Source organism: Pseudorca crassidens, chromosome 12 (genome assembly GCF_039906515.1).
Source record: "Pseudorca crassidens isolate mPseCra1 chromosome 12, mPseCra1.hap1, whole genome shotgun sequence".
NCBI lineage: Eukaryota > Metazoa > Chordata > Mammalia > Artiodactyla > Delphinidae > Pseudorca > Pseudorca crassidens.
The window spans coordinates 85755435-85783403 of NC_090307.1; the positions used below are offsets into that span (position 1 = coordinate 85755435).

At 42.6% G+C, this 27969-nt stretch overlaps 1 protein-coding gene across 1 annotated transcript; it reads left to right on the forward strand.

Annotated features, from left to right (window-relative positions):
* On the forward strand, positions 1–27248 carry TCTN2 (tectonic family member 2). Its single transcript, XM_067701153.1, has 18 exons — positions 1–316; positions 495–602; positions 1022–1098; positions 2560–2755; positions 5712–5812; positions 9690–9880; positions 10400–10526; positions 12512–12653; positions 13940–14005; positions 15301–15435; positions 15674–15751; positions 19732–19812; positions 20802–20913; positions 23045–23151; positions 24609–24765; positions 26417–26542; positions 26696–26784; positions 27028–27248. Exons 1-18 carry the CDS (start codon positions 16–18, stop codon positions 27120–27122), a joined length of 2289 nt encoding a protein of 762 aa, XP_067557254.1. The 5' UTR covers positions 1–15; the 3' UTR covers positions 27123–27248.
* Positions 27249–27969: the final 721 nt, after the last annotated feature.

The window sequence follows — 27969 nt, forward strand, 5'->3', positions numbered from 1 at the left end:
GTGGGCTGGGCTGAGATGCGGCGGCTGGGTTTGAGGGTGGGCGCTCTCTGCTGCTGGCCCAATCACGGTGCACCACTCCGCCAGGCCGGCGGCCGATTGGTGGTTGCCATAGCTCCGGGTGTTCGCTTGACAAGATGGCGGAGAGTTAGACGGGGCCGTGTCTTGGCGTCCCCGCGCTTCCAGGCTTCTAAGCCGGGCGCGGTCCTGCCGTGCAGGCCCAGCGAGACCCCAGGCATGCGTTTGCCGCCGCCGGTCCCTCTGCTCTTGAGGCTCCTTCTTCTACAGAGCGTCTTGAGGCCTCTGTGGGGGGACCTGGGTGCGTAAGGCGGGGCAAGGGCCTGCAGGACCGGGGCTGAGGGAGGGGACGAGGCTTTTGGGGCCAAATTTGGGACTCCTCCGGGAGCTGCGGAAGACCCCGCCAAAGGAAGCCACCACCCAGCGGAGTCAGGAGCTCTGCAACTATTAACTCCATTTTGTCCCTTTCTTCCCGCTAGTTTTCATGCCTCCTGTCATCCGCATGTCCGGCCCTGCAGTCAGCGCGTCCCTGGTTGGAGGCACCGAGGATGTGACCGTGTCCCTGACCCAGCTGCGGGACGAGATGGGTAAAGAGCCCGGCCCTTCCTGTGGGGAGGGAGGAGGTTGGGTCAGGTCCAGGCCGCCCAAGAAGTTTGGCCAGGTGGCATCCCCTGGGTCCCTTGCCGCTGTCCACTTCAAAGTCGGGATGGGCGGCTGCTGTGGAGCAGAGGACCGAAGGACAGGTTCAGTAAAAGAAAGCTTCAAATCTCACTAGTTAGCCTTCGCTGAGCTATCCGCTGTACTTAAATGCATCACCTCATTTTCCTAAATACCTTTTAATCTGTTTAACAAATGAAGACACTGAAGTTCAGAGAGGTGGTCACTTGTCCAAAGTCACACAGCTTGTAAAGGGTCCAATCCTAGGCTTGGAAAGGGATTCCTGTCTCAAGAGCGCACCCTGTTAGTGGCTGGGCAATAGTGCCTTGCGTTCTGATCTCTCCCGTAGGTTTCTTGCCAGTTCCTACCTGCGGAGTGCTGAGCAATGAGACCGGAGACTGGAGTTTGGCTGTCAGCCCCACTGTGGTAAGGCCAGAGGTGAAAACCTTTTGGGTAGCATTTGCGGAGGCCCACATCTAGTGTTCCTGCAGTGTTGTTCTCTCTCTCTCTTCTTTTTTTATTCTTTTTTTTTTTTTTTGGCTGCAACGAGCAGCTTGCGGGATCTTAGTTCCCCTACCAGGGATTGATTGAACCTGGGACCATGGCAGTGAAAGCCTAACCACTGGAGCGCCAGGGAACTCCCCCTGCAGTGTTCTCTCTCTCTCTCTCTCTCTTTTTTTTAAGAACACACATTTATTTATCTATCTATCTATCTATCTATCTGTCTGCCTGTCTGTCTTTGGCTGTGTTGGGTCTTCGTTGCTGCGCGCTGGGTTTCTCTAGCTGCGGTGAGCTGGGGCTACTCTTCGTTGTGGTGCGCGGGCTTCAGTAGTTGTGGCACGCGGGCTCAGTACTTGTGGCTCACGGGCTCTAGAGCGCAGGCTCAGTAGTTGTGGCACACGGGCTTAGTTTCTGCGTGGCACGTGGGATCTTCCCAGACCAGGGATCGAACCCATGTCCCCTGCATTGGCAGGTGGATTCTTAACCCCTGCGCCACCAGGGAAGCCCTGCAGTGTTCTCTTAATCGAACAAGATAGAACTTTCTTGGGACTTCCCTGGCGGTCCAGTGGTTAAGACTCCTGCGCTTCCACTACAGGGGGCACGGGTTAGATCCCTTGTCCAGGAACTAAGATCCCACATCCCACACATCGCAAACAAGCAAACAAAGCTTTCTGAGTGCTTGGAACCACCATGAAACTGTGGACTATCAGATCTCATAGACGTCCATCCAACCCAGAGGTTCTTAGGGGTCCTTGGATGAGTTTCAAGAAGCCTGTGAACCCTCTGAAACTGTGTGTAAAATTATGCGTGTGTGCATTTTTTCTGGTGAGAGCGTTACCAGCTTCTGTCAGATTATCAAATGGATTTGTGACTCAAAAGAGCTTCATAAACCACTGATCTCACCCAACTCTTGAGCTTATGTGTAAGGACACTCAAGCCTGGAGAAATGAAATATTTTCCATTTAATGAATGTTTTATTGAGTGCCCGGTATGTGCATAGCATCAACTCCGGAGATGAAGGATGAGAAAGACAAACTTTGCTTGCACCCCAGGAACCGGGACCTGTTTTCGTGGACTTTTTTGTGTGTATTTAATCTTCTGCTGGTAGGATGATAAAGGTGCTAGACAAACTGAGTTACCTTATCAGACCTGTGTTCAGCTTTCTCTAAGCAGCCACAACTTGCTTGCTTTTATGTTCAGTTGAGTATTAGGAATCAGGGCTTGCATATTGCTGTAGGTTTACAGGGTAGAATTGAGCAGAGTGATGTCTTTCTTATGTACAGTTCTTTTGTAAAATGAACGGAGGCTGATTGCGCTTTCCATTATGTGTTCTTATAGATGCCATTTTGAGTCACTATAAAAAGTACAGCAATATTTTCCTTTCAGAATTCTTTGGAAGTGACTGTGAGGTTGAAGAGGGGTCTGCCATCATGTTTGTCTAATGAGACAGATCCGTTCCCGGAGGCCCCGTGTATTGTCCAAACTCTTCTGGTTTCAGCCTCTCGTCATTCATCCTGTTTAGCACATCTACTCGTTCAAGTGGAAATTTATGCCAACTCCTCTGTGGCCCAAAATGCATCAGGCAAGTAAAGTCTCTGACTGTCAAAACGTTTACTGCAAACATATTTTTTTTCTGGCCGTGCCACGCAGCATGTGGGATCTTAGTTTCCCGACCAGGGATGGAACCCGTGCCCCCTGCAGTGGAAGCTCAGAGTCCCAACCACTGGACCACCAGGGAAGTCCCTGCAAACATTGTTTGATTGTGTGTGCCATGCAATTTGTGTGCTTCAATCATGAGTGTGTCTTGCTTTCCTAAACTTATTTTCATTTTGTTTAATTTTCTTATTTTAAAAGTTTCCACTTTGTATTATTTTAGTTAAGATTTATTGTATCTTGGGAATTCCCTGGTGGTCCAGTGGTTAGGGCTCAGCACTTTCACTGCCACAGGCCCGGGTTCAATCCCTGGTCAGGGAACTAAGATCCCACAAGCCGAGGCGCAGCCAAAGAGAAATAAAAAAATAAAAAAGATGTATTGTATTTTGTGGTATGCGGGCCTCTCACTGTTGTGGCCTCTCCCGTTGCGGAGCACAGGCTCCGGACGCGCAGGCTCAGCGGCCATGGCTCACGGGTGCAGCCGCTCCGTGTTATGTGGGATCTTCCCGGACCGGGGCACGAACCCACGTCCCCTGCATCGGCAGGCGGACTCTCAACCACTGCGCCACCAGGGAAGCCCATGTATTGTATTTTGATCTACTGTTTGAATCTTTGTAAGCCATTTTAAATCCTTTTTGGGAGAAAGTAAAGTTTTTTTTCCTTGTATTGATTCCTGTGACTCCATCTCAAAACAAAACAGAAGGAAGGGAGAGACTGATGAATGAGTTTATAGAAAAACAGCAGATTTTCAGTGAATGCTTTTGACAGCCAGCTGCCTTTCCCAGAGGCAGCTTGCTTAATTATGCTCATAGGAGCACATTTTCCTCTCTTTAAGAACAAACACAATAATAATGTACAATTTGCTGTTCTATACCTTTAAAAAGTAGTATAAGTTAGAAAATTTTTCATAGGAATGCAAGTAAGTTCTCCTCATTCTTTTTCTATTCTTTTTAATATAATTCTTATATTCTTTTTAATAGCTGCATAGCATTCCCTTGTGTGGATACACCATTGTTTATTTGCTGAATAACCATTGTTTATTTAATTAAAAGTTTTCCAGTTTTGGATACTGTAACTAGTGCTACAGCAAATATCATTGTGCACATACATCTCTGGACATGAGAAAATGATTTTGTGTTGCTCTCCCTTTCACATCACGGCAGTGTCCTAAGGACAAAAGATGTGCTGATGCTGAAGGGTCCACTTCGATAGGTGCCACCACCATGTCCCCTGTTGCCTGTGACAAATGCTAGCACCTCTTACCTTTATGGTCACCCGGGATGAAGGGAGAAGTGTTCCTCTTTAGTAGCAAAGGTCTGCCACTTTGAGACTCCCACAGTGCCATTTTGCACATCACATCCTGTAACTGTGGTCCTCCTTGTGGTTTTGGAAGTTTAGAAGGATTAGATAAGTTACGGTAATGACATTCAGTGGACTACTCTGCCCTCAGTGTATTTGCTTGGAAAGCTCTCCAAGCTATATTGCTAGTGCAAAAAGCAGGTGCAGATGGGTGCATATAGCATGGAATAAGAATATGTATATTCATATTTGCATAAAGAAATTGTGGAGGGGGACTTCCCTGGCAGTCCAGTGGTTAGGACTCAGTGCTTCCACTGCAGAGGGCTCACCCATCCTTGATTGGGGAACTAAGATCCCACAAGCTGTGCGGTGCAGCCCAAAAAACACAAAAAACAAAAAAACCCAAAACTGACAGGAGGGCTTAATGGTAGCTGTATCACGCAAGGCAGTGACTTTTTTCTTTTAAAAAATATGCTTGACTATATTTAGGTAATATTTTGGAATGTCTTTGTACAAATAGCCAAACTTAGGAAAATTAGAGTATCTGTATATTGGTAATTATGAGATGTCCACTCTGACCCACGAAGGTATGAAAAATTTTGTACCCAGTCAGACAAGAGTTCAGAACAAGAAAAAGGGTGGAAGGACAGCCAGGAGGTAAGTGGTATGCCTGGTAAAAAGGAAAGTAGCAAACAACGTGGGAGACATATAGATAGATATACAAACATCTGTCTCTATATCACATAGCAAAACCCTATTCTAAAATGCCTTGCTTATGTCACACGGGTTTGATTAAACTGAGGGTCAGACCCTTACCCTTGTGACACGGTCTGTTACTCGGACCTTCTTATTCCTTATAGCATAGAATGTATAATAGTTGTTCTTTAGATGCTTCAGCTGTTGTGTCATTGAAGTTGACTGTTACATAGAGTTTAAACAAATAATCGCTACATAGTTTTCCAACTATGAGTCTCTGGATTCCCAGTTAGGAGGCTGAAATGTAATATAATGTATTCCTTTTCCAATCAATGTGAAGATTACTGATTTCCCCCACACGTGAACTAGAATCAGGATGTGAAAATTTGATTCACAGTGTGGTGGGACTTGAGGTTGAGCGTGTAGCATAAATAAATGTGATCTTGTCAGATGGCTTCCTGATAAGCTGTCTGAAATGTCATCATGGCTTCAGTTTTGTCTGCTGAAAGGGGTAATGAATTTGAAGGAGTAAATGCTTAAAATCAGTCTGTGTTATGAAAGGGATCGTTCAGCGTACTGAAAAATAAAAGCAGTGCATTACATTTATCTTAACTCGTAAATTTTAGTCACTTGGTTATTTTCAAGTTCAGCTGTGACTTCTTTTTAATTCGTATAACTAGCGTATTTTCTTCTATTTGGGTTTTTGTTGGAGGAGTAGATACAAGCCTCGGTTATGCTCTATGCATAGCTCATTTCAGGGATTCTTTAATGTGGAATATTGGTAATGGTGGTTGGTAAAACAACGATTCAGCTTTCTTTGAATGTCAAAACTGTGGCAGTGTTTTGTCAGTGTTTCACTGCTGAACTTCTCTGTTGTTTGTACTTTTCAGAGAACGTGACTGTTATTCCTAACCAGGTGTATCAGCCCCTCGGTCCTTGCCCTTGTAATTTAACAGCCGGGGCCTGTGACGTTCGCTGCTGCTGTGACCAGGTATGGTCTTTCTGATTATTGGGCACGAAAGCTATGGTACCAGCTGGCATGTGAAGAGCACCAACAGTTCCCCATCAACAGCTTTTTAAAACCTTTTTAAAATACAAAACGAATGGGGACTTCCCTGGCGGTCCAGTGGTTAAGACTTTGCCTTCCAATTGCAGTGGGTACGGGTTCGATTCCTGTTTGGGGAGCTAAGATCCCACATGCCTTTTGGCCAGGAAACCAAAATATAAAAACAAAAGCAATATTGTAACAAATTCAATAAAGACTTTAAAAATGGTCCATATCAAAACAAACAAAAAAAACGGAGATAGTATTTTGTGTTGCACATTGTTTTCAAATTGAGTATTTTCTTTTTTTTTGGCTGCATCGGGTTTTTAGTTGGGGCACACGGGCTCTCTCGTTGAGGCGCATGGGCTCAGTAGTTGTGGTACATGGGCTTAGTTGCCTCACGGCATGTGGGATCTTAGTTCCTCGACCATGGATCGAACCCACGTCCCTTGCGTTGCAGGATGGATTCTTTACCACTGGACCACCGGGGAAGTCCTGAAATTGAGTATTTCCTTATCCAGCCTGTTCAGCCTAGTTTATGGATGAAAAAAATGTATCTCTTTGGATAAAGTCCTGATTGTGATGATACTGGGAGGATGGTTTTAATGTCTTATTTAGAAGCCTTTAAGAAAATATAAAAAGGAAAGAAAATATATTTTTTCAATGATTTTTAGTAAATTTATAGGGTTGTACAACTGTTATGACAATCTAATTTTAGAACATTTCCATCTCCCTCAAAAAAGAAACCTCATGTCCATTTGCAATCACTCCCATTCCTGTCCCTCATCCCCAGGCCACTTTTTTTTTTTCCAGTTTTCACTAGAAATTAAGTTTGTTTAGTTACTTATTGTGGTATAGTTGATTTACAATATTATGTAAGTTTCAGGTGTACAACATAATGATTCACAACTTTTTTAAAAAATTTATTTTTGGCTGAGTTGGGTCTTCGTTGCTGCGTGCGGGCTTTTCTCTAGTTGCGGTGAGCGGGGGCTACTCTTCGTTGCGGTGTGCGGGCTTCTCATTGCAGTGGCTTCTCTTGTTGTGGAGCACAGGCTCTAGGCATGCGGGCTTTAGTAGTTGTGGTACGTGGGCTTCAGTAGTTGCGGCTCGCGGGCTCTAGAGCACAGGCTCAGTAGTTGTGGCGCACGTGCTTAGTTGCTCTGCGGCATGTGGGATCTTCCCGGGCCAGGGCTCGAACCTGTGTCCCCTGCGTTGGCAGGCGGATTCTTAACCACTGCGCCACCAGAGAAGCCCTGATTCACAATTTTTAGAGGTTATACTCCATTTATAGTTATTATAAAATATTGGCTATATTCCCTGTGCTGTATAATATATCCTTGTAGCTTATTTATTTTATGCATAGTAGTTTGTGCCTCTTCATCCTCTACCCCTGTCTTGCCCCTCCCCACTTCCCTCTCCCCACTGGTAGCCACTAGTTAGTTCTCTGCATCTGTGAGTCTGCTTCTTTTTTGTTATATTCACTAGTTTGTTTTCCCAGGCCCCTATTAATCTACTTTCTGTCTCTGTGGGTTTGCCTCTTCTGGACATTGCATATAAATGGAATCCTACAGTCTGTCTGTCTGGAGGACTTGTGTCTGGCTTCTTTCACTTAGCGTCATGCTTTCAAGGGTCACCCGTGTTGCGGCATGCGTCAGTGCTTCATTCCTTTTATGGCTGAATCATGTTCCATTGAATGGATATATCACATAGGGCTGAACCCATTTATCAGGTGGTGGACATTGGATTGTTTTCACTTTTTGGCTGTTATGAATAATACTTCTCTGAGTATCTGTATACAAGTTTTTGTTTGGATGTGTGTTCCCATTTCTCTTGGTTATGTTACCTAGGAGTGGAATTGCTTTGTCATATGGTAACTGCATGTTTAACCTTTTGAGGAACTGATTTTCAAAGCGGCTACATCATTTCACATTCCCATCAGCAGTGTATAAGTATTGCAATTTTCCATATTGTCACCAACAGCTGTTAGAATAATCTTGATTATAGCCATCCTCGAGTGTGTGAAGTGGTATTTCATTGTGATTTTGGTTTGTATTTCTCTAGTGGCAAATGGTGTTGAACATCTTTTCATGGCTGTTTGTATATCTTCTCTGAAGAAATGTCTGTTGAGACCCTTTGCCCACTTTTCAATTGGATTGTCTTTTTGTTGTTAAATTATAAGAGTTCACTATACATTCTGGCTACTAGTCCCTTATCCGATATATGATTTGCAAAAAACTTCTCCTCTTGTGTAGGTTGTCCACTTTCTTGTTGGTGTCCTTTGAAGCCCAAAAGTTTTTCAATTTGATGAAGTCCAGTTTATCATTTTTTTCTTCCAGTTTTATTTAGATAGAATTGACCTCCAGCACTGTACAAGTTTAAGGTGTACAGCATAATGATTTGACTTATATACATCATGAAGTGATTATCATAATAAGTTTGATGAACATCCATCATCTCCTATAGATACAAAATGAAAGAAATAGAAAAAAGATTTTCCTTGTGATGAGAACTCTTAGGATTTGCTGTCTTAACAACGTTCATATGTAACCCACAGCATGTTAACTATATTTCTCACGTTGTAGTTACATCCTTAATACTTACTTATCTTATAACTGGAAGTTTGTGCCTTTTGACCACCTTCATCCAGTTCCTTCTCTCTCCACCCCATTTTTTGTTGTTGTTGTTGTTGCTTGTGCTTTTGGTGTCATATCTAAGAAACCATTGGCCAATCCCAGGTCAAATACATATTTTTAATCCTTATTTTAGATTGAAGGGGAATAAGAGATGCAAAAGAGGCACATGTACAAGGACCCCAGTCACTCCCACTTTTGGATGAGTGCAGTTATTTATGTCATGGTTGGTTTTACAAAACGGCAAAGGAAAGCTTAGGGTCTATATTGGAGCACTCATACTAGCAATTGTATTTATAATAACAATCACGTTTAATTTTAAAAATACAGCACATCATAAATCTGTTCAGGTATCAACAGAAATGTCAAATGTATTCTCTCCCTCTTTCTTTCAGAGTGCATCACTGTGCCCTATTTCTAATTTCCTTCATGTTTGTTATATATGGTGTATATGTATACTTATAGCACCAACCACTGGAATCGTTTAGGATTCTGGGTCAGTGACGTCTTCAGACAGCTTCAACTTACGTACCACTTTAGACATGATCAATTCTTAATTTGAATTGCCCTTGTTTAAAACAATCAGATCATTTACTTTTCTACCTTCAGTAAACAAGGGATTTAGAACGTATTTAACTTTTAGCTCTCTCAGTCCTTTGAGAAACAAGGAAGAATACAGATGAGTAAATGAAAGCGTGAATAAAGTGACTTCTTGACATTAATTGGGTCGTGATATCACAATAGTGAGAGCTTCAAGGATTCTTATGGAATATGGACTGTCTGCCCTAACTCTAAATGTCCTTAGGTTTCTCTGGGCTAGGGATTTGAATGGTGATGACAACTGAAAATTCTCCATTTGTTGTCTATTCCATATTATCTTTTCTTTTTCCCATCTTGTTTTTTTTTTGTGTGTGGTATATCTTAGGTCCCCAGTTAAGATGTGATTTCCTTGAAGGTTTGAAGTTCCTGACTTGGAGGCTTGTAGGGCGCTGACTAAAATTTTAGCATGATTTTACTTTCTGTAAAAAGCACAAAGCACCCTTAGCCTGGATGCAGGCTGTGTTTGTTTCTGCTTCCTTGGGGGGGTCCTGCTGGCCTCAAGCCGCGTGTTCATCACACTGGCCAGGAGATCCTGATGGCGGGCACAGGGGAAACTTTCCTCTTTTCACTTCTCCTCTACATCTTCTTTCCAGGAATGCTCATCAGATTTAACAGCGCTGTTCAGGGAGTCCTGTTTCCCTGGCGTTTTTGGAGGAGACGTTAATCCTCCCTTTGATCAACTCTGCTCTGTTCAGACGGCACGTGGAGTCCCCGACTGGTTTCCGTTCCTGTGTGTGCAGCTCGCCAACTCGCCTTTCCTCGGGTACTTCTATCACGGTTCCGTGTAAGTGTCCAAGGGGCTGCCCAGGAGAGGGCCATGTGCCCAGGTGACCCTAGAATATGGTCCACATCCTTCTCGGGAGCTCTCCAGTGGCTCCATGCTTCAATTCCTCCATTCTAGATTCAATTCTAGATTTCAGTTAGTAAGTTTATATTGTGTTAAGTATTTGAAAGAATTGGAAAAGAAATTGAGTCACTGAATCAATTGAACCACCAAAAAGAAATTGATTGATACCACAGATAGTCAATAGTGATTCTCTGGGTTGGGGGAAAGAGTGGTGGGCTCATGGGGGACTTTAACTTTCTGTCTTTTACATTTCTGTCTTGTTGAAATTTTACAACAACTTTATTATTATTATTGAAGTAAAATTCATGGAACATAAAATTAACCATTAACTACTTTAAAGTGTACGATTCAGTGGCATTTAGTACAAATATTATTTTTATAATTAAAAAGACAGAGAAACAATTTAAAAGAATTGTTTTTAGCACATTAGTGATGGTTTCTCTCGTTGATTTGCAGTTCCGCTGGCCAACACGCTCCCTTTGACATGTATTTGCATACTGATCTAAAAGACTTATCAGACTTTGGTTACAAACAAGGAGATCCAGTTATGACTGTAGATAAGGCATATTTTACAATTCCGCAGGTAATCATTTCAATTTTAATATGCTAGAGGCTGTTCTCATTTTCCCCTTCCTCTTGTTAATTTAACTCATATTACTCTAAAAAAAAAAATCGCTTCCTAAGTTACTTATTTTTCTCCTATGGATTTTTCAGGCACTCAAATATTTAAGGCCTCTGGATTTTATTTTTCCTTTTAATAGTCACTCTTTTTAAAAAAAAATTTTAATTAATTAATTTATTTTTGGCTGTGTTGGGTCTTTGTTGCTGCGTGTGGGCTTCCTCTAGTTACGGCGAGTGGGGGCTACTCTTCATTGCGGTGCGTGGGCTTCTCATTGTGGTGGCTTCTCTTGTTGCGGAGCACGGGCTCTAGGCATGCGGGCTTCAGTAGTAGTGGCTCGTGGGCTCTAGAGTGCAGGCTCAGTAGTTGTGGTGCAGGGACTTAGTTGCTCCGCGGCATGGGGGATCTTCCTGGACCAGGGCTCGAACCTGTGTCCCTTGCACTGGCAGGCGGATTCTTAACCACTGCGCCCCCAGTAGTCACTCTTAAATTAATCTGTCTTTGCTAAATCTCAGAGTGAACTTACTAAATAAAGCCAAAAGACTTTCTAGAAATTTCCATGGAAGTAACTGTCGTTTTTCACTTCTATTAATTTAATAGCCAATTTCTAGTAAGCTATAAATATTTTAAAAATTTTATTTATTTATTTATTTATTTATTTATTTATTTTTTGCGGTACACGGGCCTCTCACTGTTGTGACCTCTCCCGTTGCGGAGCACAGGCTCCAGACGCACAGGCTCAGCGGCCATGTTTCATGGGCCCAGCCGCTCCACGGCATGTGGAATCTTCCCAGACCGGGGCACGAACCCGTGTCCCCTATATCGGCAGGCGGACTCTAAACCACTGCGCCACCAGGGAAGCCCAATTTATTTATTTATTTTTTATTGAAATATATTTGGCTTACAATGTTGTAAGCCAAATATTTAATATAATATTAAATATATTAAATATTAAAATTTAAATATATTTATATATTAAATATTAATATAATATTTAATATAATATTAAAGAATTTTGAAAAATATTTTAAGACTGTAGAGTTTTATGTGAAATCTTTATTTTTTTTTAAGTTCAAAATTAGGAGAAAATATGGGAAGAAAACATGGGAGGCTAAACCATTTTTCTTTACTATCCATAGGAATCTATTTTTATTTATTTATTTATTTGTTTTAAAATGTATTTATTTATTTTTGGCTGTATTGGGTCTTTGTTGCTGCATGCGGGCCTTTTCTAGTTGTGGTGAATGGGGCTTCTCTCGTTGCGGAGCACGGGCTCTAGGCACGTGGGCTTCAGTAGTAATGGCACATGGGCTTCAGTAGTTGTGGCTCACGGGCCCTAGAGCGCAGGCTCAGTAGTTGTGGTGCAGGGGCTTAGTTGCTCCGCGGCATGGGGGATCTTCCCGGACCAGGGCTCGAACCTGTGTCCCCTGCATTGGCTGGCGGATTCCTAACCACTGCACCACCAGGAAGTTCCCATTTTTATTTATTTATTTTTTTGGCCTTGCCGCTTGGCTCGTGGGATCTTAGTTCCCCGACTAGGGACTGAACCCAGGCCCTCAACAGTGAAAGCGCAGAGTCCTAAACCACTGGACCGTAAGGGAATTCCCAGAATCCATTTTTATGGTTTTAACAAAAATCTGGTTGTAATGAGGGAGAGAACATGAAACTGAGTATAATCATGTTTCTGCAAAGTAAATGATGCACAGCAGGGAATTCTCTTTAGCGACTGTCCTTACTGTGACCCCTCAGCCAGTGGCTTCCAGACTTTGAGTAGCAAGTCAGCTGGACATTTTACTGAAGTTGGTCAGTTAGTCAATGTCCTAGCCTTTGCTGAAGCTAACCCAGCAGGAGGAGCAGGCTGCAAAAAGAGTACTTTTACAAAACGCTGATCTCTTTTTTATGATTAGAAGGGAGGTCGTAAATCTCTCGGGATTTCCCCTGGCCGTCAGGTATCCCTGGCTGGGCAGTGCATGCAGAATGCCCCGGTGGCCTTCCTTCAGAATTTCGATGTTCAGTGCGTTACTAGCCTGGAGGTGTACCCAGAACGAGACAGAATCACCAACGTGAAGGTAAAGAATGGTACTATGGGAGGTAAGTGACGTTCGTTCAGAATAAGAGCATGGACCTGAGTGTTGAGATAAATTCTGATCTCACTTCTACTGGATCAACTTAGAATAATATTTCACCTGCCAACTGAGGAAGGTGTTTTCTTTGGAAAAAGTTCAGTTCCATAAGACAGCATATTGCATATCTGTTCTTTTTTTAAAAAATCGAGCTAAAATTCTCATAACACAGAATTAACCATTTTAATGTGTACGGTTCAGTGGCGTTTCGTACATGCACAGTGTTGTGCAGCCATCACCTCTACCTAGTTCCGAAACATTCTCATCACCCCAGATGGAGACCCTGCACCCATTTAACAGTTCTCCCGCTTCTCCCTCCACACTGAGCCCTGGCAGCCACTCTGTGGATTTGCCTGTTCTGGACGCTTCATATAAATGGACTCATACAATACGTGGCCTTTTGTGACTGGCTTCTTTCACTCAGCATCATGGTTTTGAGATTCATCTGCACTGTAGCATGGATCAAAGCCTCATTCCTTTTTTTAAAAAAAATTTTATTTATTTTTTTATACAGCAGGTTCTTATTAGTCATCAGTTTTATACACATCAGTGTATACATGTCAATCCCAATCGCCCACTTCAGCACACCACCATCCCCACCCCCCCGCTGCTTTCCCCCCCTTGGTGTCCATACGTTTGTTCTCTACATCTGCGTCTCAACTTCTGCCCTGCAGACCGGTTCATCTGTACCATTTTTCTAAAAACCTCATTCCCTTATGTGGCCAAATGGTGTTACATCATATGGATATACTACACTTTGTTACCATTTATTAGTTGATGGACATTTGGGTTGTTTCCAGCTATTGGTTATTGTGAATAATGCTGCTGTGAACACTTGTGTTCAAGTGTCTGTGCGGACATACATTCTCATTTGCCTTGGGTAGATACCTAGCTGCGGAATTGCTGAGTCACAGGGTAATTTAACTTTCTGAGGAGCTGCCAAGCTGGTTTCTACAGTGACTGTACCATTTTACGTTCCAGACCAGCAGCGTGCTGCATGTTGGTTCTTATACAAGAGTGACTCTCCAGATTATTTTCACTGACTTTTGAGATTCTCCTTCTCAGTTCGAATTAGATGCCAAGAATGGTGGGATTCCCATTTGATGGCGTTTGGGGAGTTGGGGGGAGCTGAGTAGTTGGCATACTGGGCGGGCACAGTTACTGTATTTGCTTGGCAAGCTTTCATTTTCATAGATAAATGTGATCATGTTAGGTCATGTACTCCTGTGGAAGTTCATTTATGTATCTTTTCAGGCATAGTTACACCAAAAGTAATCTATGAGGAAGCAACTGACCTAGACAGATTCATCACCAATACAGGTAATTTAATGTTACACTTTTATATCATTTCTATGGGAATACATGTCATTTCTTGCAAGTAATATGTAGTCCCAGGGTAAAATACACTTTTAGTGAGAATTTTAGGAGGTTCACAGCCGTTAGAAAGATATCCCACTACTATTTTGCTCGTTCCTTGTTCCGTCTTGCCTTTTTGGAGTAACATCTGTGACCTGAGCCAGACCCTTCACAGTCCTGGATGACGTGGGTTCCACGGTCCCTCCTCATTCTCAGGGCCTGTGGGCCTTTTCTTAGATGTTTTTCAGAGAGTTAAAGAGTACTTTAGGGACTTCCGTGGTGGTGCAGTGGTTGAGAATCCGCCTGCCAGTGCAGTGGACATGGGTTCGATCCCTGGTCCGGGAAGATCCCACATGCCGCGGAGCAACTAAGCTCGTGTGCCACAACTACTGAGCCTGTGCTCTAGAGCCCGTGAGCCACAACTACTGAGCCTGCATGCCGCAACTACTGAAGCGCATGCGCCTAGAGCCCGTGCTCCACAATGAGAAAAGCCACTGCAATGAGAAGCCCGCGCACCGCAACGAAGAGTAGACCCCGCTCACCGCAACTAGAGAAAGCCCGCACGCAGCAACGAAGACCCAACACAGCCAAAAATAAATAAATAAATAAATTAAATAAATTTAAAAAAATAAAAAAAAGCGTTCTTTAGGACCTAGCATTTTCACTTCTCGCTTGCTCTTCTTTTTCTGATCATTAAACTTTGCATTTGTGAGGCAGCCAAATAAGGTATGTAGAGTTTGGCCGATATTTCCAGGACTTTTGTTTTTAATGAAGGATACTACTAGTGGTTCTTTTCAACGTGCTGTAATTCTCGAACTTATTCTTTGCTTCATCGGATATTAGTACAATATATTAGTGAACTAGACAGCAGGCCCCTGCTCTTAAAAAGCTGGCATTCTGTAATCTTTCATTTAACAAACATTCTTCCAAGCATGTGCTCTGCATCAAGCTATGAGCCGGGGACCAGGGATGCTGAAATGAAAAGGACAGAGCTCACTCAGGATATGAGGATGGTGTAGAGAAGGTGGCTAACGCTGACTTGGGCAGAGGAATGGGGAAGGCTTCTGGAGGAAGTCATGACCCTGCTGTGTAAGGGAACTGGGTAGGCAGGGCGGGGGTGGGGTGTGGGGGGAAGGCCACCCAGGCAGAGAAAACCACCAACTTGAGCCCAAAGAAGGTCTTTAATTTTTTTTTTTTTTAGGTCTTTAATTTATGAAAGTATTCTATTCTTGTTTTTTTTTTTTTTTCTTTTTTTGCAGAAACACTTTTAAGTACTGGATCAGCCCCCAGGAATGTGAATGTGGAAGAACATTATATTTTCAGATGGAATAATAATACAATCAGTGAAATAAATGTCAGAATCATTAGGGCAAAAATTAATGCCCACCAGAAAGGTAACTTGGTGGAGGGCAGCAAGAATGCTTTCAGTTTAAAATATTTTCTTCATGATTTTCATAATTATAACAGATTAATTCAGACCTGTTTTTCTTATTTGTATTTATGATTTAATCAGAAAACAGTATGTTTTTTTTTGCATGTCAAAATGCAATTATAAGGTAAAGAAAACACTATGGGGGATAATTTCTTTTCCTAGTGATGTGGTGACATATTTTTATTTTGTTTTATTTCTAGGGATCATGACACAGAGATTTACAGTGAAATTTTTAAGCTATAACAGTGGTAATGAAAAGGAATTGTCTGGAAATCCAGGTGAGATAGTATATGTCAGTCACTGATCTTACAAACATATTTTAGTTCAACACTCCTGTGCTATAACGATGATCATAAATAGCTCCAACTTCAGTTTGTGACTCTGTTTTTTCTTTTGTGATACTGTATTCTTTTCCTGATAACAGCTTAATTTTTTACATAAAGTGTATATTGTAACAAGTTGTTGTAAACCTAAAACATCCTTTCTCTTTAGCTACTGGTCTTTTTTTTTTTTAATTGATGTATTGTTACAATGTTGTGTTAGTTTCTGGTGCACAGCAAAGTGGCCCAGTTACACACATTTATATATACTCCCCCTCATATTCTTTTCCATTACGGTCTGTCACAAGACACTGAATATAGTTCCCTGTGCTACACAGTAGGTCCCTGTTCTTTATCTATTATATATATAAGAGTTTGTATCTGCTAATCTCAAACTCCTAATTTATCCCTCCCTCCCCCTCTCTTTTTTTTTTGTCTGTGCTGTGCGGCCTGTGGGATCTTAGTTGCCCCACCAGGGGTCGAACCCACACCCTCAGCAGTGAAAGCACGGAGTCCTAACCACTGGATCTCCAGGGAACTCTCGTCTTTTGAAAAAGAAAATAAGGCATTTAAAGCGTTGGTAAGGGGGACTTCCCCGGTGGTCCAGTGGTTAGGACTCCACACTCACTGCCAGGGCCCAGATTTGATCCCTGGTTGGGGAACTAAGATCCTGCAAGCCGCACAGCATGGCTAAAAAATAAAAAATAAAGTGTTGGTAAAATTAATTTTTAAAGAAATAAGCTGCAGATGATGGTTCCTAACCTGGAATCTGTGGAGAGACTTCCCGGGGACTGTGAACTCCCGGTCACGTTGCGCATTTTGTATTTATGTGCAAATATATCACCACCCGTTTTGTCATGTATTTGTTTATTTCTTTTGTTCACTGCTGCCTTCTCAGGGCCTAAACCAGTATGTGGATGGACTGCACTGTTCAGTACTCTAGCCACTAGCCCCATGTAGCTGCTGGGCACCTGAAATGTGGCCAGTGTCATATGTGGAAATAATAATATTTTGTATATATTGGGTGGAATAAAATACATTATTCAAATTAATTTCACCTATTTCTTTTTTTTTAATTAATTATTTTTGGCTGCGTTGGGTCTTCAATGCTGTGCATGGGCTTTCTCTAGTTGTGGCAAGTGGGGGCTACTCTTTGTTGCGATGCGCGGGCTTCTCTTTGCGGTAGCTTCTCTTGTTGTGGAGCACGGGCTCTCGGCACGTGGGCTTCAGTAGTTGCGGCACATGGGCTCAGTAGTTGTGGCTCACGGGCTCTAGAGAGCAGGCTCAGTAGCTGTGGTGCACGGGCTTAGTTGCTGCGCGGCATGTGGGATCTTCCCGGACCAGGGCTCGAACCCGTGTCCCCTGCGTTCGCAGGCAGATTTTTAACCACTGCACCACCAGGGAAGTCCCTAATTTCACCTATTTCTTTTTCTTTTTTTTAATGGGGATACTAGAAAAAAATTTAATTTCTAAAAAATTCTAAAGATACATATTATTCTAAAATCAAATATGAGGTTTGCATTATATTTCTATGGGACAACTGTGGCTTAGACCATAGTAGGTGTTCAGTAAATACTTGTTGGATAAACCTGTCATTGTTTCTTAAAAAAATTTCTCCGTCCTTTTGCTATCCTTTTTTTACTTTTAAATAAGTTTTTATTTTGCATGATCTTCAATCCTTATATATACTGATTTAATCATACATGACCCATTATATATATATATATATTTTTTTTTTTCTTTTAAATAGGATTTTAATGTACTTATTAATGTGGAGCTTGGGGTTTATTGTTGGCTTTAAAAGCGGGCTCCTGGAATTTAAGGGTTTTCATTTCACTGAGTTAATTTGACAAGATTTCTGAGACGCACCATCAGAATATGTGAAAAATGTTGACACTGTCATCAAAAACGAATAAATTAAGAGCCAGAACTGATCAGGCAGCGAAACAGCTTGAATAGATACAGCCACTGTCTCTAGCGCTTTCTGAGGCAGGACGGGGTTTTCAGAGGACTATGTGACATGGGCCCTGTCCTCAAGGAATTCACTCTCTCATTTGGAATGACAGCACCAAGTTACAGGAAACAACAGTGAACAATCCAAGATAATTAATAAACGGGTGAGGGACTTGGGGACAGTTACTCCAGGATTCAGAGGAGTAGAATGTTGACCGCTCTCCCAGACTTTGCATCACTAAAGAGCAGTGTTGAGTGTCCAGCGCTTGCCAGGTTCTGTTCTCGGTGCTGGAGGAAAAGCAGTGAGCGAGTCAGAGCTCTGCCCCTGGCGGGTTTCCTCACTGGGCTGTAAAGAGGAGATTGCGCCTTGAGAAGCAGATAATTGGAAAGGGTGCTGGGAACAGGAATAACCTGGCGGAAGCCAAGGAGGAAGACGTGAGTGTGATGTGTATGCGGGCAGGGTCGGACCTGTGGCCAGAGGGGAGGCCTCTGGTTCAGGAACGGTGGGGCGTAGTGCTGGAAACACAAACACCATGCATGAACCTCATTTGCATCCCAGTTTGTAAAAACAGCGCTAAAACACATTTTTGGAGGGAATCTAAGAGGAAATATGAGTATGAACTGGATATGATATGATATAAGGGATTATTATTAATTTTCTTAGGAGAAATATTGGCATCATGGTGATATAGGGGAATTTTTGTTTGTTTGTTTGTTTTTCTTTTTGGCTGCACCCCTTGGCCTGTGGGATCTTAGTTCTCCGACCAGGGATTGAACCTGAGACCACGGCAGTGAAGGTGTGGAGTCCTAACCACTCGACCGCCAGGGAATTCCCTGTAGGGGAATGTTCTTAATTTGGGGAGATGTGTGATGGAGGTTTTAGGGGTGAGGTGTCATGATGTCTACAACTTATTTTCACATGGTTCTGCCCCTCCCCTCCAATGTATATGTGCTTTTATAATAGATAAGACATATACGGCTAAATATTAACAGTTGTTGATTTTAGGTGTTGGCTGTATTGAATGAGGCTCACTTTCAAGTTTTCTGTACCTGTGAACTTTTTCATATTAAAAAGGTGGAGGGACTTCCCTGGTGGTGCAGTGGTTAAGAATCCGCCTGCCAATGCAGGGGACATGGGTTTGATCCCTGGTCTGGGAAGATCCCACATGCCACAGAGCAGCTAAGCCTGTGCACCACAACTACGGAGCCCACGTGCCACAACTACTGGAGCCCGCGCGCTTAGAGCTCGTGCGCCACAGCAAGAGAAGCCACCGCAATGAGAAGGCCGCGCACCACAACGAAGAGTAGCCCCCGCTCACCGCAACTAGAGAAAGCCCGCGCGCAGCAGCGAAGACCCAACACAGCCAAAAATAAATAAATAAATAAGAAAAGAAAAGCACTTGATGACATTAAAATTAAACAAACAAAAAAAAAGGTGGAAACAATAAACTGGATTACTGGGAGATGGATGGGAATAGGATCTAAATCAGATCTTGGGGTTGAATTGGTTTACCGGCAAATCATTCCCTGAGAAGGTAACTTTGGTTTAAGTTTCCCTTACGAGCCCCTGTGATAAGTGGTATTAATCACTCAGCAAGTATGCATGAACTGGCCTGCCCAGCAGCTAATTGTTCTCCAGGGTGTGAGGTCCAAGACCAACTCCTGCCTGCTTTTCACTTTTCAGATTTTTACTTTAAAAATGTGTTCCAAAAAATCACATGGACATCTTTGTTTCAGAATCTGATTCAGTGACACCTGAAACTAACACAACATTATAATCAACGATACTTCAATAAAAAACAAAATAAAACCAAAAACAAATGAATGTGACGTCCCTTTTCTCGAGGGTATTCTGAAAAAGCTTTGCCTGCATATTTCCTTTTACTGTGGATTCCTCCTTTCCGTTATTTGATGAGCTAGCGCCTGTTGCATTAAAATAACTTTAGAGGGAAAGATGCTCACTCTCCTGCATTGTGTTTGTCTAGGTTACCAACTTGGCAAGCCTGTTCGAGCTCTAAACACCAACAGGATGAATAATGTCACGACTTTACACCTTTGGCAATCCGGTAATCTGGTTTGGTAATATGATTAGCTCTCTGGTGAACTAGAATTGGAAATATTACCATATTTTGAATCCGATTAAGGAACCAATTACTTTAAAGCCGAGTTTGTTTATTTAGCTTGTGTGTGTGGGGGGTTTTCCATCCTTCTGCAGCTTTCTTTTCTTTCTTTCTTTCTTTTTTTTTTTTTTTGTAAAAAATGTTCACATTGTTTGCACTCGAAGTGCTGGTTTTTAGTAATAGAGATTTAAATATGAAAGTGGCTGGAGAGTCCATTGTCTTTGTAGTTATTGATTAGCCCAAGATGGTGCTAATCAGAGACATGAGAATAGTTTTATTCCAAACTATGGAAAAATCTTTGCAACAGTGGTAATTGCCCACATCTGCCAGAAGGCATTAAATTTCAGGTTCAGAATAAACCCTTGATCCCTGTCCAGGTATTTCGATACAGAAAGAGCCTTTTGTTCAGCTTTCAAAGGATTAGAGTAACAATGACCTCAGTTCTCGGAAATTGGAAGCTTTATTTCTTTTCTTTTTTTAAATTAATTAATTTATTTTTGGTTGCATTGGGTGTTCGTTGCTGCGTGTGGGGTTTTCTCTAGTTGCAGCAAGTAGGGGCTACTGTTCGTTGCGGTGCCCGGGCTTCTCATTGTGGTGGCTTCTCTTGTTGCGGAGCACGGGCTCTAGGCACACGGGCTTAAGTAGTTGTGGCCCGAGAACTCAGTAATTGTGGCTCGCGGGCTCTAGAGTGCAGGCTCGGTAGTTGTGGTGCACGGGATTAGTTGCTCTGTGGCATGTGAGGTATTCACAGACCAGGGCTCGAACCCGTGTCCCCTGCATTGGCAGGCGGATTCTTAACCACTGTGCCACCAGGGAAGTCCCTGGAAACTTTATTTATGCTTTTTGTTCTCTCTCTGTTTTGTAAGAAAAACTTTAATGTAAATATTTTACTTACTTTTATTTTGCAAAAATAGGATAATCTTTTTATTTTATAGCTGGAAGGGGTTTGTGTATATCAGCAACTTTCAAACCCATTTTATTTGGAGAAAATGCACTGTCTGGGTGCCTTTTAGAAGTTGGAATTAATGAAAACTGTACTCAGCTCAGGTGAGTGTCTCACTGATGAATTTATCTACATTTTGAGTGGTTTGCTTAAATCTAATTCACATGAATGCTAACAACAACATGAATGTGAAAAATTTCAGTCTGAATAAAAACATATAAAAGTGATAGTAAATAATACAAACTTCCAATACAATTTAGAGTTGATTCAAACATCAATATAAGTGAAAATAGACATTCTTGGGACTAAAGCTATTTCATCCATATTTATGCAGATTTCTCTGAGAAGTTTGTTCACATCATTGGAAACCCATGAAATAGAAGGAGGGCTGGAGCCAAGTATAGTCAGTGATTAACATTTAAAGAATTCTTAAGCTGTGTAACATGATGTATAAAGTATTTTCCACTTAATTATCTGGGTGGCATTTAGAAAATTTATGGATATGCAAATGCATTTTTTTTTAATTAAGGTAAAATTCATACAACATAATCATTTTAAAGTGCACAGTTCAGTGGCATTTAGTACATTCATAGCGTTGTGCAACCACCACCTCTATTTAGTTCCAGAACACTTCCGTCCCTGCAAAATGAAACCTGTACCTTTTAGTAGCCACTCCCGATTCCTCCCTCCCCTCAGCTCTGGCAACAGGCAATCTGCATTCTGTCTCTATGGATTTGCCTACTCTGAATATTTCGTGTAAATGGAATCATACACTATGTGACGTTTTATGTCTGGCTTCTCTCACTTAGCATCCTGTTTTTGAGGTTCATGCATGTTGTAGCATATGTCAATACGTCGTTCTTTTTCATGGCTGAATTTTGTTCCACTACATTTTGTTTATCCGTTCGTCAGTTGATGGATATTTGGGGTATTGCCACCTTTTGGCTGTCGTGAATAGTGCTTTGAACATTCATGTGTCAGTTTTTGTTTGAATACCTGTTTTCAGTGCTTTTGGGCATATATGCAGGAATGGAATGGCTGGGTCATATGGTAATTCCATGTTTAATTTTTTGAGGAACCGCCATATTGTTTTCCACAGTGGTTGTACCATTTTACAGTCTCACCAACAACGTAAAAGGCTTCCAATTTCTCCACATCCTCGCCAACACTTGTTTTTTTTTGGCCATGCCACTCGGCGTGTGGCATCTTAGTTCCCCGACCAGGGATCGAACCCGTGACCCCTGCAGTGGAAGCATGGAGCCCTAACCCCTGGACTGCCAGGGAAGGCCCCCTCTCCAACACTCGTTATCTTCCATTTTTTGAATAATAGCCATCCTAGCAGGTGTGAAGTGGTATCTCCTATCCCAAGTGGTACAGTTCTTTGGGGAGCAGGGAAAAGGTGGGGGGACATTGTGAAGGGAAGAAAAACTGGGTATACGTCACCCACGGCGGCTCCTGGTTGCAGGGTGCGGGGCAGTCAGAGCCTCTCCCTTGTGGTTTGTAAGATTTGTATCCTCCAGTGACGTTACTGGAACAGAGAGGTGCCAAGTTCCAATTCTTAACCCTCACCTAATTTTATAGCTCAAAATTCTAACGAAATATTTAGGTTCCTTTTACTATTGGGTCACTGTGTCCCATGAATTTATCCTGGTAATTTGATATGTGATCTACCCACCTCCCAAGTTTTGTGATGCTCAAAGGAACCTGTAAACCACATGATACCAACATAAGTTACTAACATTTTAAGGCCAAAGTGAAAGATTGTTTCTATATGTCCTCCCCTTGCTGTGTAAGTTCATCCCAGGAAGGCCTCGGAAAGAGGCAAGACTCCCAGCCAGATCCCCTGGCAGCTTTTTGTTTAGACACCCAGCAAGCACAGCCTGGACACTCTTTTTTTGTTATTTTTTAACATCTTTATTGGAGTATAATTGCTTTACAATGGTGTGCTAGTTCCCGCTGTATCACAAAGTGAATCAGCTATACACATACATTTATCCCCATATCTCCTCCCTCTTGCATCTCCCTCCCACCCTCCCTACCCCACCCCTCTAGGTGGTCACAAAGCACCGAGCTGATCTCCCTGTGCTATGCGGCTGCTTCCCACTAGCTATCTATTTTACATTTGGTTGTATATATAAGTCCATGCCACTCTCTCACTTCGCTGGACACTCTTTGTAAGGACTTCAGGACGAGACCTGCTGGCCATGCGCTGAGAAATGTCTTCCTCTCTTGTAGGGAGAATGCTGTTGAACTACTTGATTCGTTAATGCAAGTGACTCATGTTGCAATGAGAGGCAACTCCAATTACAACAATCTTAGTGATGGCTGGCTTGAAATAATACGTAAGTGAAAGCTGCACACGTGTAAAATGTGTACCTTGGTTGCTATGATTACGTAGCGTCAGGTGTAGCGTTACAGCCTGACCTGACAGGTTGTCTTTCTTTGCTGTGGCCCAACGGACATTTGTTTAGAGGTTAGCTTTCCGGGCAGGAGGCTTTTCATGTCTTTTACCTCTTATTCATGATGGCTTTTTTTTTTTTTTAAAGAGGATACCAACAGGAAGTTCAAATTGCCCAGTTGTTTTACAAGCTAAGGGTCTTTGGAAAAGGAAGTCTTAATGAAGTTTGAGGATTTTCAGTGCGTGTCAGTTTGCATTCCTTTTTTTTTTTTTTTTTTTTTTTGTGGTCTGCGGGCCTCTCCCCTGCCCCGTGGGGTGGCCACGGATCACGTAATATGTCTGTGTGCTTGAGGTGCCCCCGCCACTCTCTGACTCAGGCAGGGAGTCCTGCTGGCCACGATTTGCCAGCACAGTCTGCGCTCAAGTCACTAGGCGCAGAGCTAGGTCCTTATTTGGAAACAGAACCCAGAGGTCTGGGCTTGTCAACCCCTTGTGAACCTCTAGGCCAGCTAGGTGGGCCGTGGAGTGCCTGAGGGATGGCGGGAAGGGGTCAGTAAAGCATCTAAGAAGTAAAAAGCATGGGAAATTTCAAGACAGAGAACCGGAGTTGGTGAGGTGGGAAATCAGAGGTGATGGTGTTTTGTTGCCTCCAAGGTGGAAGCTGTTAGCTTCTATTTCGTATCTAAGATTAAAATCAATCCTGATCCTGGTTGATAGAAGAGAAATGATGTTGAACACATATATCAAGGAGGAGGAAACTGGAAACAGTGTTGCCAACCTTCCAAATCCCTGAAGGAACAAAGAAATCCCCTCCAGAGTCTCATAGGACTTGCCATCCACATCCTGTAACTGACCTTGCTGTTTTTTCCCCCATAAGGGCCAGTTTTCAAGATGAAAGAAAATTTATCTCTTACTCAGTTTTATTCTCTTCTATTTGTACTACTGCTGTGGCAACACATCAGGAAATTGCTTTTGAACTATTTAATCCGTAGTAACTAAAGTTGTTAGTATGGACTTTAAATGTCTTATACAGCTTTTACTAGAATAGTGACTGCATGGAATAAGTCTCATGGCATTTTACTGCAAGTATATGGTATTTCTGTTAAAACTCTGGGTGGATTTCAATGAGGAGCTTGGGAACTGAATCATGATTTAGGGTTTTATTATGTGGGTCAGGGATTTTAAAGTTCCAGTGATTGACCTAGCATCCAAGGGAACATTTTGAACACGAGGGGTAACACAGTTACAGAGAGACATGTAACTAGAGCCTGTTAGAGATTAAAGCCTCATTCGTTGGGATTCCTGTCTGATAATATTTCCCATTTTGGGAGCATCACAGCATTGTAGGAAAACTGTTATTAAATAATTCTTTCCAATATGCACAACTTACCATTCCTCCAGGTGCAGATGCCCCCGATGCAGGTGCAGACCCACCTGTCAGCAACGCGAGCGGCATCTGCCTGGGTGTTCCCGCTCAGCTGAATGTCCGCATCCTCTTCTCGGATGCTGGCGCCGTAGAAGGGATGACTCAGCAGGAGATACTTGGCATAGAAACAAGGTATGATCATATCGGGGATAAGTGGGGTTTAGAGACAGGAAAGTTGAGGGCGCTCCGAAGAATAGGGGAATGCTAATTTAGAATCTGACTGGTTTATTTACAAATTGCAATGATTAGCAAATGATTACATGTATAAATGGAATATGGGTAAACTGTTTGTAATGGAATTTGTAATTTGTAATTTGTAATGGAATTTGTAATTCTCACTCACAAGTATCCGTAAAGCTACGTATAAGGGAGTCTGCCAGGTACTTCAGGGGGTACAGAGATGAGTAAGGGGCTGCTTAGTGCTCGGCATATTTTGAAATTCGTGAATACCATTGGCATACTGATCAGGGAGTAGTGCCCAGTGGTTAGAGATCTTGGTGGCAGATGGGTGGGTTCAAATCATGGCTATTCCAGTGTGAGCTGTGTGACCTTGGGCAGTTACTCAACCTCTTCTGAACTGCAGTTTCCTCATCTGTAAAATGGTGATGTACCTTTACATGTCAGACCTCTATCACCTTTAAGTGACAGGGTCCCAACTGACACTGACGTAAGCAAAAGTTGGGTTTATTGGTTCAAGTTATGAAAAGTCCATACACCGTGTGTTCATGGTTCATGGTTCCCATGTGGTCAAGGGTCTTTCCCCCTTTATCTCTGGGTTCCTCTTTTCTTTAGGTGGGCTTCATTCTCGGGGGGGGGGGTTTCCTCAAGAGCTGGCGAAGATGAACACCAGCAAATCCAGGCTTATGTCAATTTAGCAAGTCCAGGGAATTCCCTAGAGATTCAGTGGTTAGGGGAAAAAAAAAAAAAGCTCTTCCAGTTTAGCAAGTCCAATGTGGACTTTCTCAAAAATGTTCTGGGAAGACTTTTATTGGTCCAGTTTCGGTCATGTGCTCCTTTCTGAACCAATTACTATGGCCAGGGGCATAGCTCTGATTGGCCAGGCGCAGGTTATGGGCACATCCCTAGGTTCAGGTGGGTCCCTTCTTGTCCACTCAACTGAGAGTGGGGAGGGGTAGTTCCGCCAGGGAAAACTGGGGTGCCATTACTAGAAGAAAGGCAAAGGCATGCTGGGTAGGCAGAAATAACATGGAAAGCCTTTAAAAATCGTTAGCTGCTACTGTTATTATTGTTGTTATTACTATTATTATAATATTGTTTGAGACAAACAAGTGGTAAAACAAATGAATTTTAAAAGCACCAGTATGAAATGAGTTGAGGGGGGAGGAGAGATGAAACAGAATTGGCAAAATGCTGGCAGCTGTTGCAGCCTGTGATAGGGCCATGAGGGTTCATTATACAACTGTCTCTGCTTGTCTGTGCGTTTGAAAATTTATATAATACAAAGGGGAAAATATAGCACCAGCAGAATATGGGAAACTTCTTTAGGAGAATCTCAGCTCATGTTGTTGTTGTCAGTTACCTGAAGTTCTTTTTCTTTCTTAAATCTTTATTGAATTTGTTACAGTATTGCTTCTGTTTTATGTTTTGGTTTTTTGGCTGCAAGGCAAGTGGGATCTTAGCTTCCCGACCAGGGATCAAACCCGCACCCCCTGTATTGGAAGGCAAAGTCTTAACCACTGGACCACCAGGGAAGTCCCCTGATGTTCTTAACAGACCGGAAATGAGCGGTGGATTTGTTGTCTGCTTAACCTTTCCCTCCCAGGTTCTCCTCGGTGAGCTGGCAGTTCCAGTGTGGGCTGACTTGTGAGGATGAGGTCAGCCTTTTCCCCATCAGTGCATCTGTCCAGTTTATTAAGATACCTGCACAGTTACCCCGTCCACTTACAAGGTAATACAGTTGCTGACCTAAGTGACATTAGTAAGAAGCAGAAAAATATATGTTCCAAAGTAAGAAGTTTATTTCTTTAATTAGGTTTTGATGCTTCTCATCAAAGGCATGTGCTTTGCTGTAGCTACTGTAACTTCCTAAAATGTTTTGTAGATTCCAGATCAATTTTACGGAGTACAACTGTAACAGAAATGAGGTTTGTTGGCCGCAACTTCTATATCCGCTGACCCAGTATTATCAAGGTAAGGTAAAGCACATTTCTGAAATGGTTATCATTACGTTGTGTCAATTAAAAAACTTTAAAAAAAGTGTAAATGTCACAGAAAACTTAAAACATATAGCAGAGCTTTAAAAGGAAAACATTTACTGATCATGTTGCCACTTAGAAAGGATGACTATTTATGCTTTGGCTCATTTCTACCTAAATAATTACCCAAAAAGTTAAGAAACAGGAACGTTGCTTAATTTGATTCATTGCCTTGCAGGGGAGCCTTATTCTCAGTGTGTTGCCAAGAGCTTACTGTTGGCATCCTTCATCACATTAGTGGTGTTCCTCAGTAACCCCTGGACTGGAATATGAAAGCGTGGAATTCAGCTACCGTCTGACCTCTTACAGATCATCAGCTTCTACTTCAGGGGTTTGTTGTCCTCCCGTGTGCCTCTCTATAAAATCTTAATAAATGAAATGTTTTATTTTTATAGAAGATTTTGTTAGGTGCTCTGCAAATTTACTTCACATATACAGCTAGCCAGACGTTCAAAGCAATGCAGAACGGGCGTCCTCACCGCTATACCAGACTGAGCAAAATGCAGGAGAGGGTCAACCGTGTCAGTAAATGTTATTAGGAACTTTAGTTTTTTCACAAATGATGAAAGTCATAGGAGTTTTGGTCCAAATGTTATTTGCACCATAGAGAGTCAGTCTTTTAATTTTTAATATATTTATGTTGATCCGGTTAGTTCCCACTGTTCCAAAGACAGGATTAAGAATGCATTAAAGCCTTTAAAAGTGTATATTAGTGCAAAAGTCTAAGAAAATGGATGAGGCAAGATGGGGGGGTGCTGCAGGAGGGGGACATGACTAGGTAAGTAAACAGAACCAGGAGAGAACACAAGCCCCCGAGACAGTACGCCAAAGACCTTGCATTTAGCAAAGGCAGGCCCCTCATGTAATGTTCAGTTTGCCAAAAAACCAAAATATGATTAGCTATAGGAATCATGGGGCCCATCGATTAAAAAACAAGCTGGCTTTCAAGGAAGGACAGTTTTTCCTAGTTGAGAGAAATTCCTCTTGGGGCCCCCTGGGGGACAGACAGCACGAGGCAGCCAGGGGAGGGAAGCAGAACGGACGTCTCCCACCACAGCCCAAGAGTGGCCACACGGCCACGTCCAGTGAGGTTTCTTTGTGGGTCAGATAAACGTAGTCA

Coding starts and splice junctions, on each gene's coding strand:
- TCTN2 (XM_067701153.1), top strand. CDS start 16: ATGCGGCGGCTGGGTTTGAGGGTGGGCGCTCTCTGCTGCTGGCCCAAT. Junction 603..1,021: donor CCAGCTGCGGGACGAGATGG/GTAAAGAGCCCG, acceptor TCTCTCCCGTAG/GTTTCTTGCCAGTTCCTACC. Junction 10,527..12,511: donor CATATTTTACAATTCCGCAG/GTAATCATTTCA, acceptor CCTGGCCGTCAG/GTATCCCTGGCTGGGCAGTG.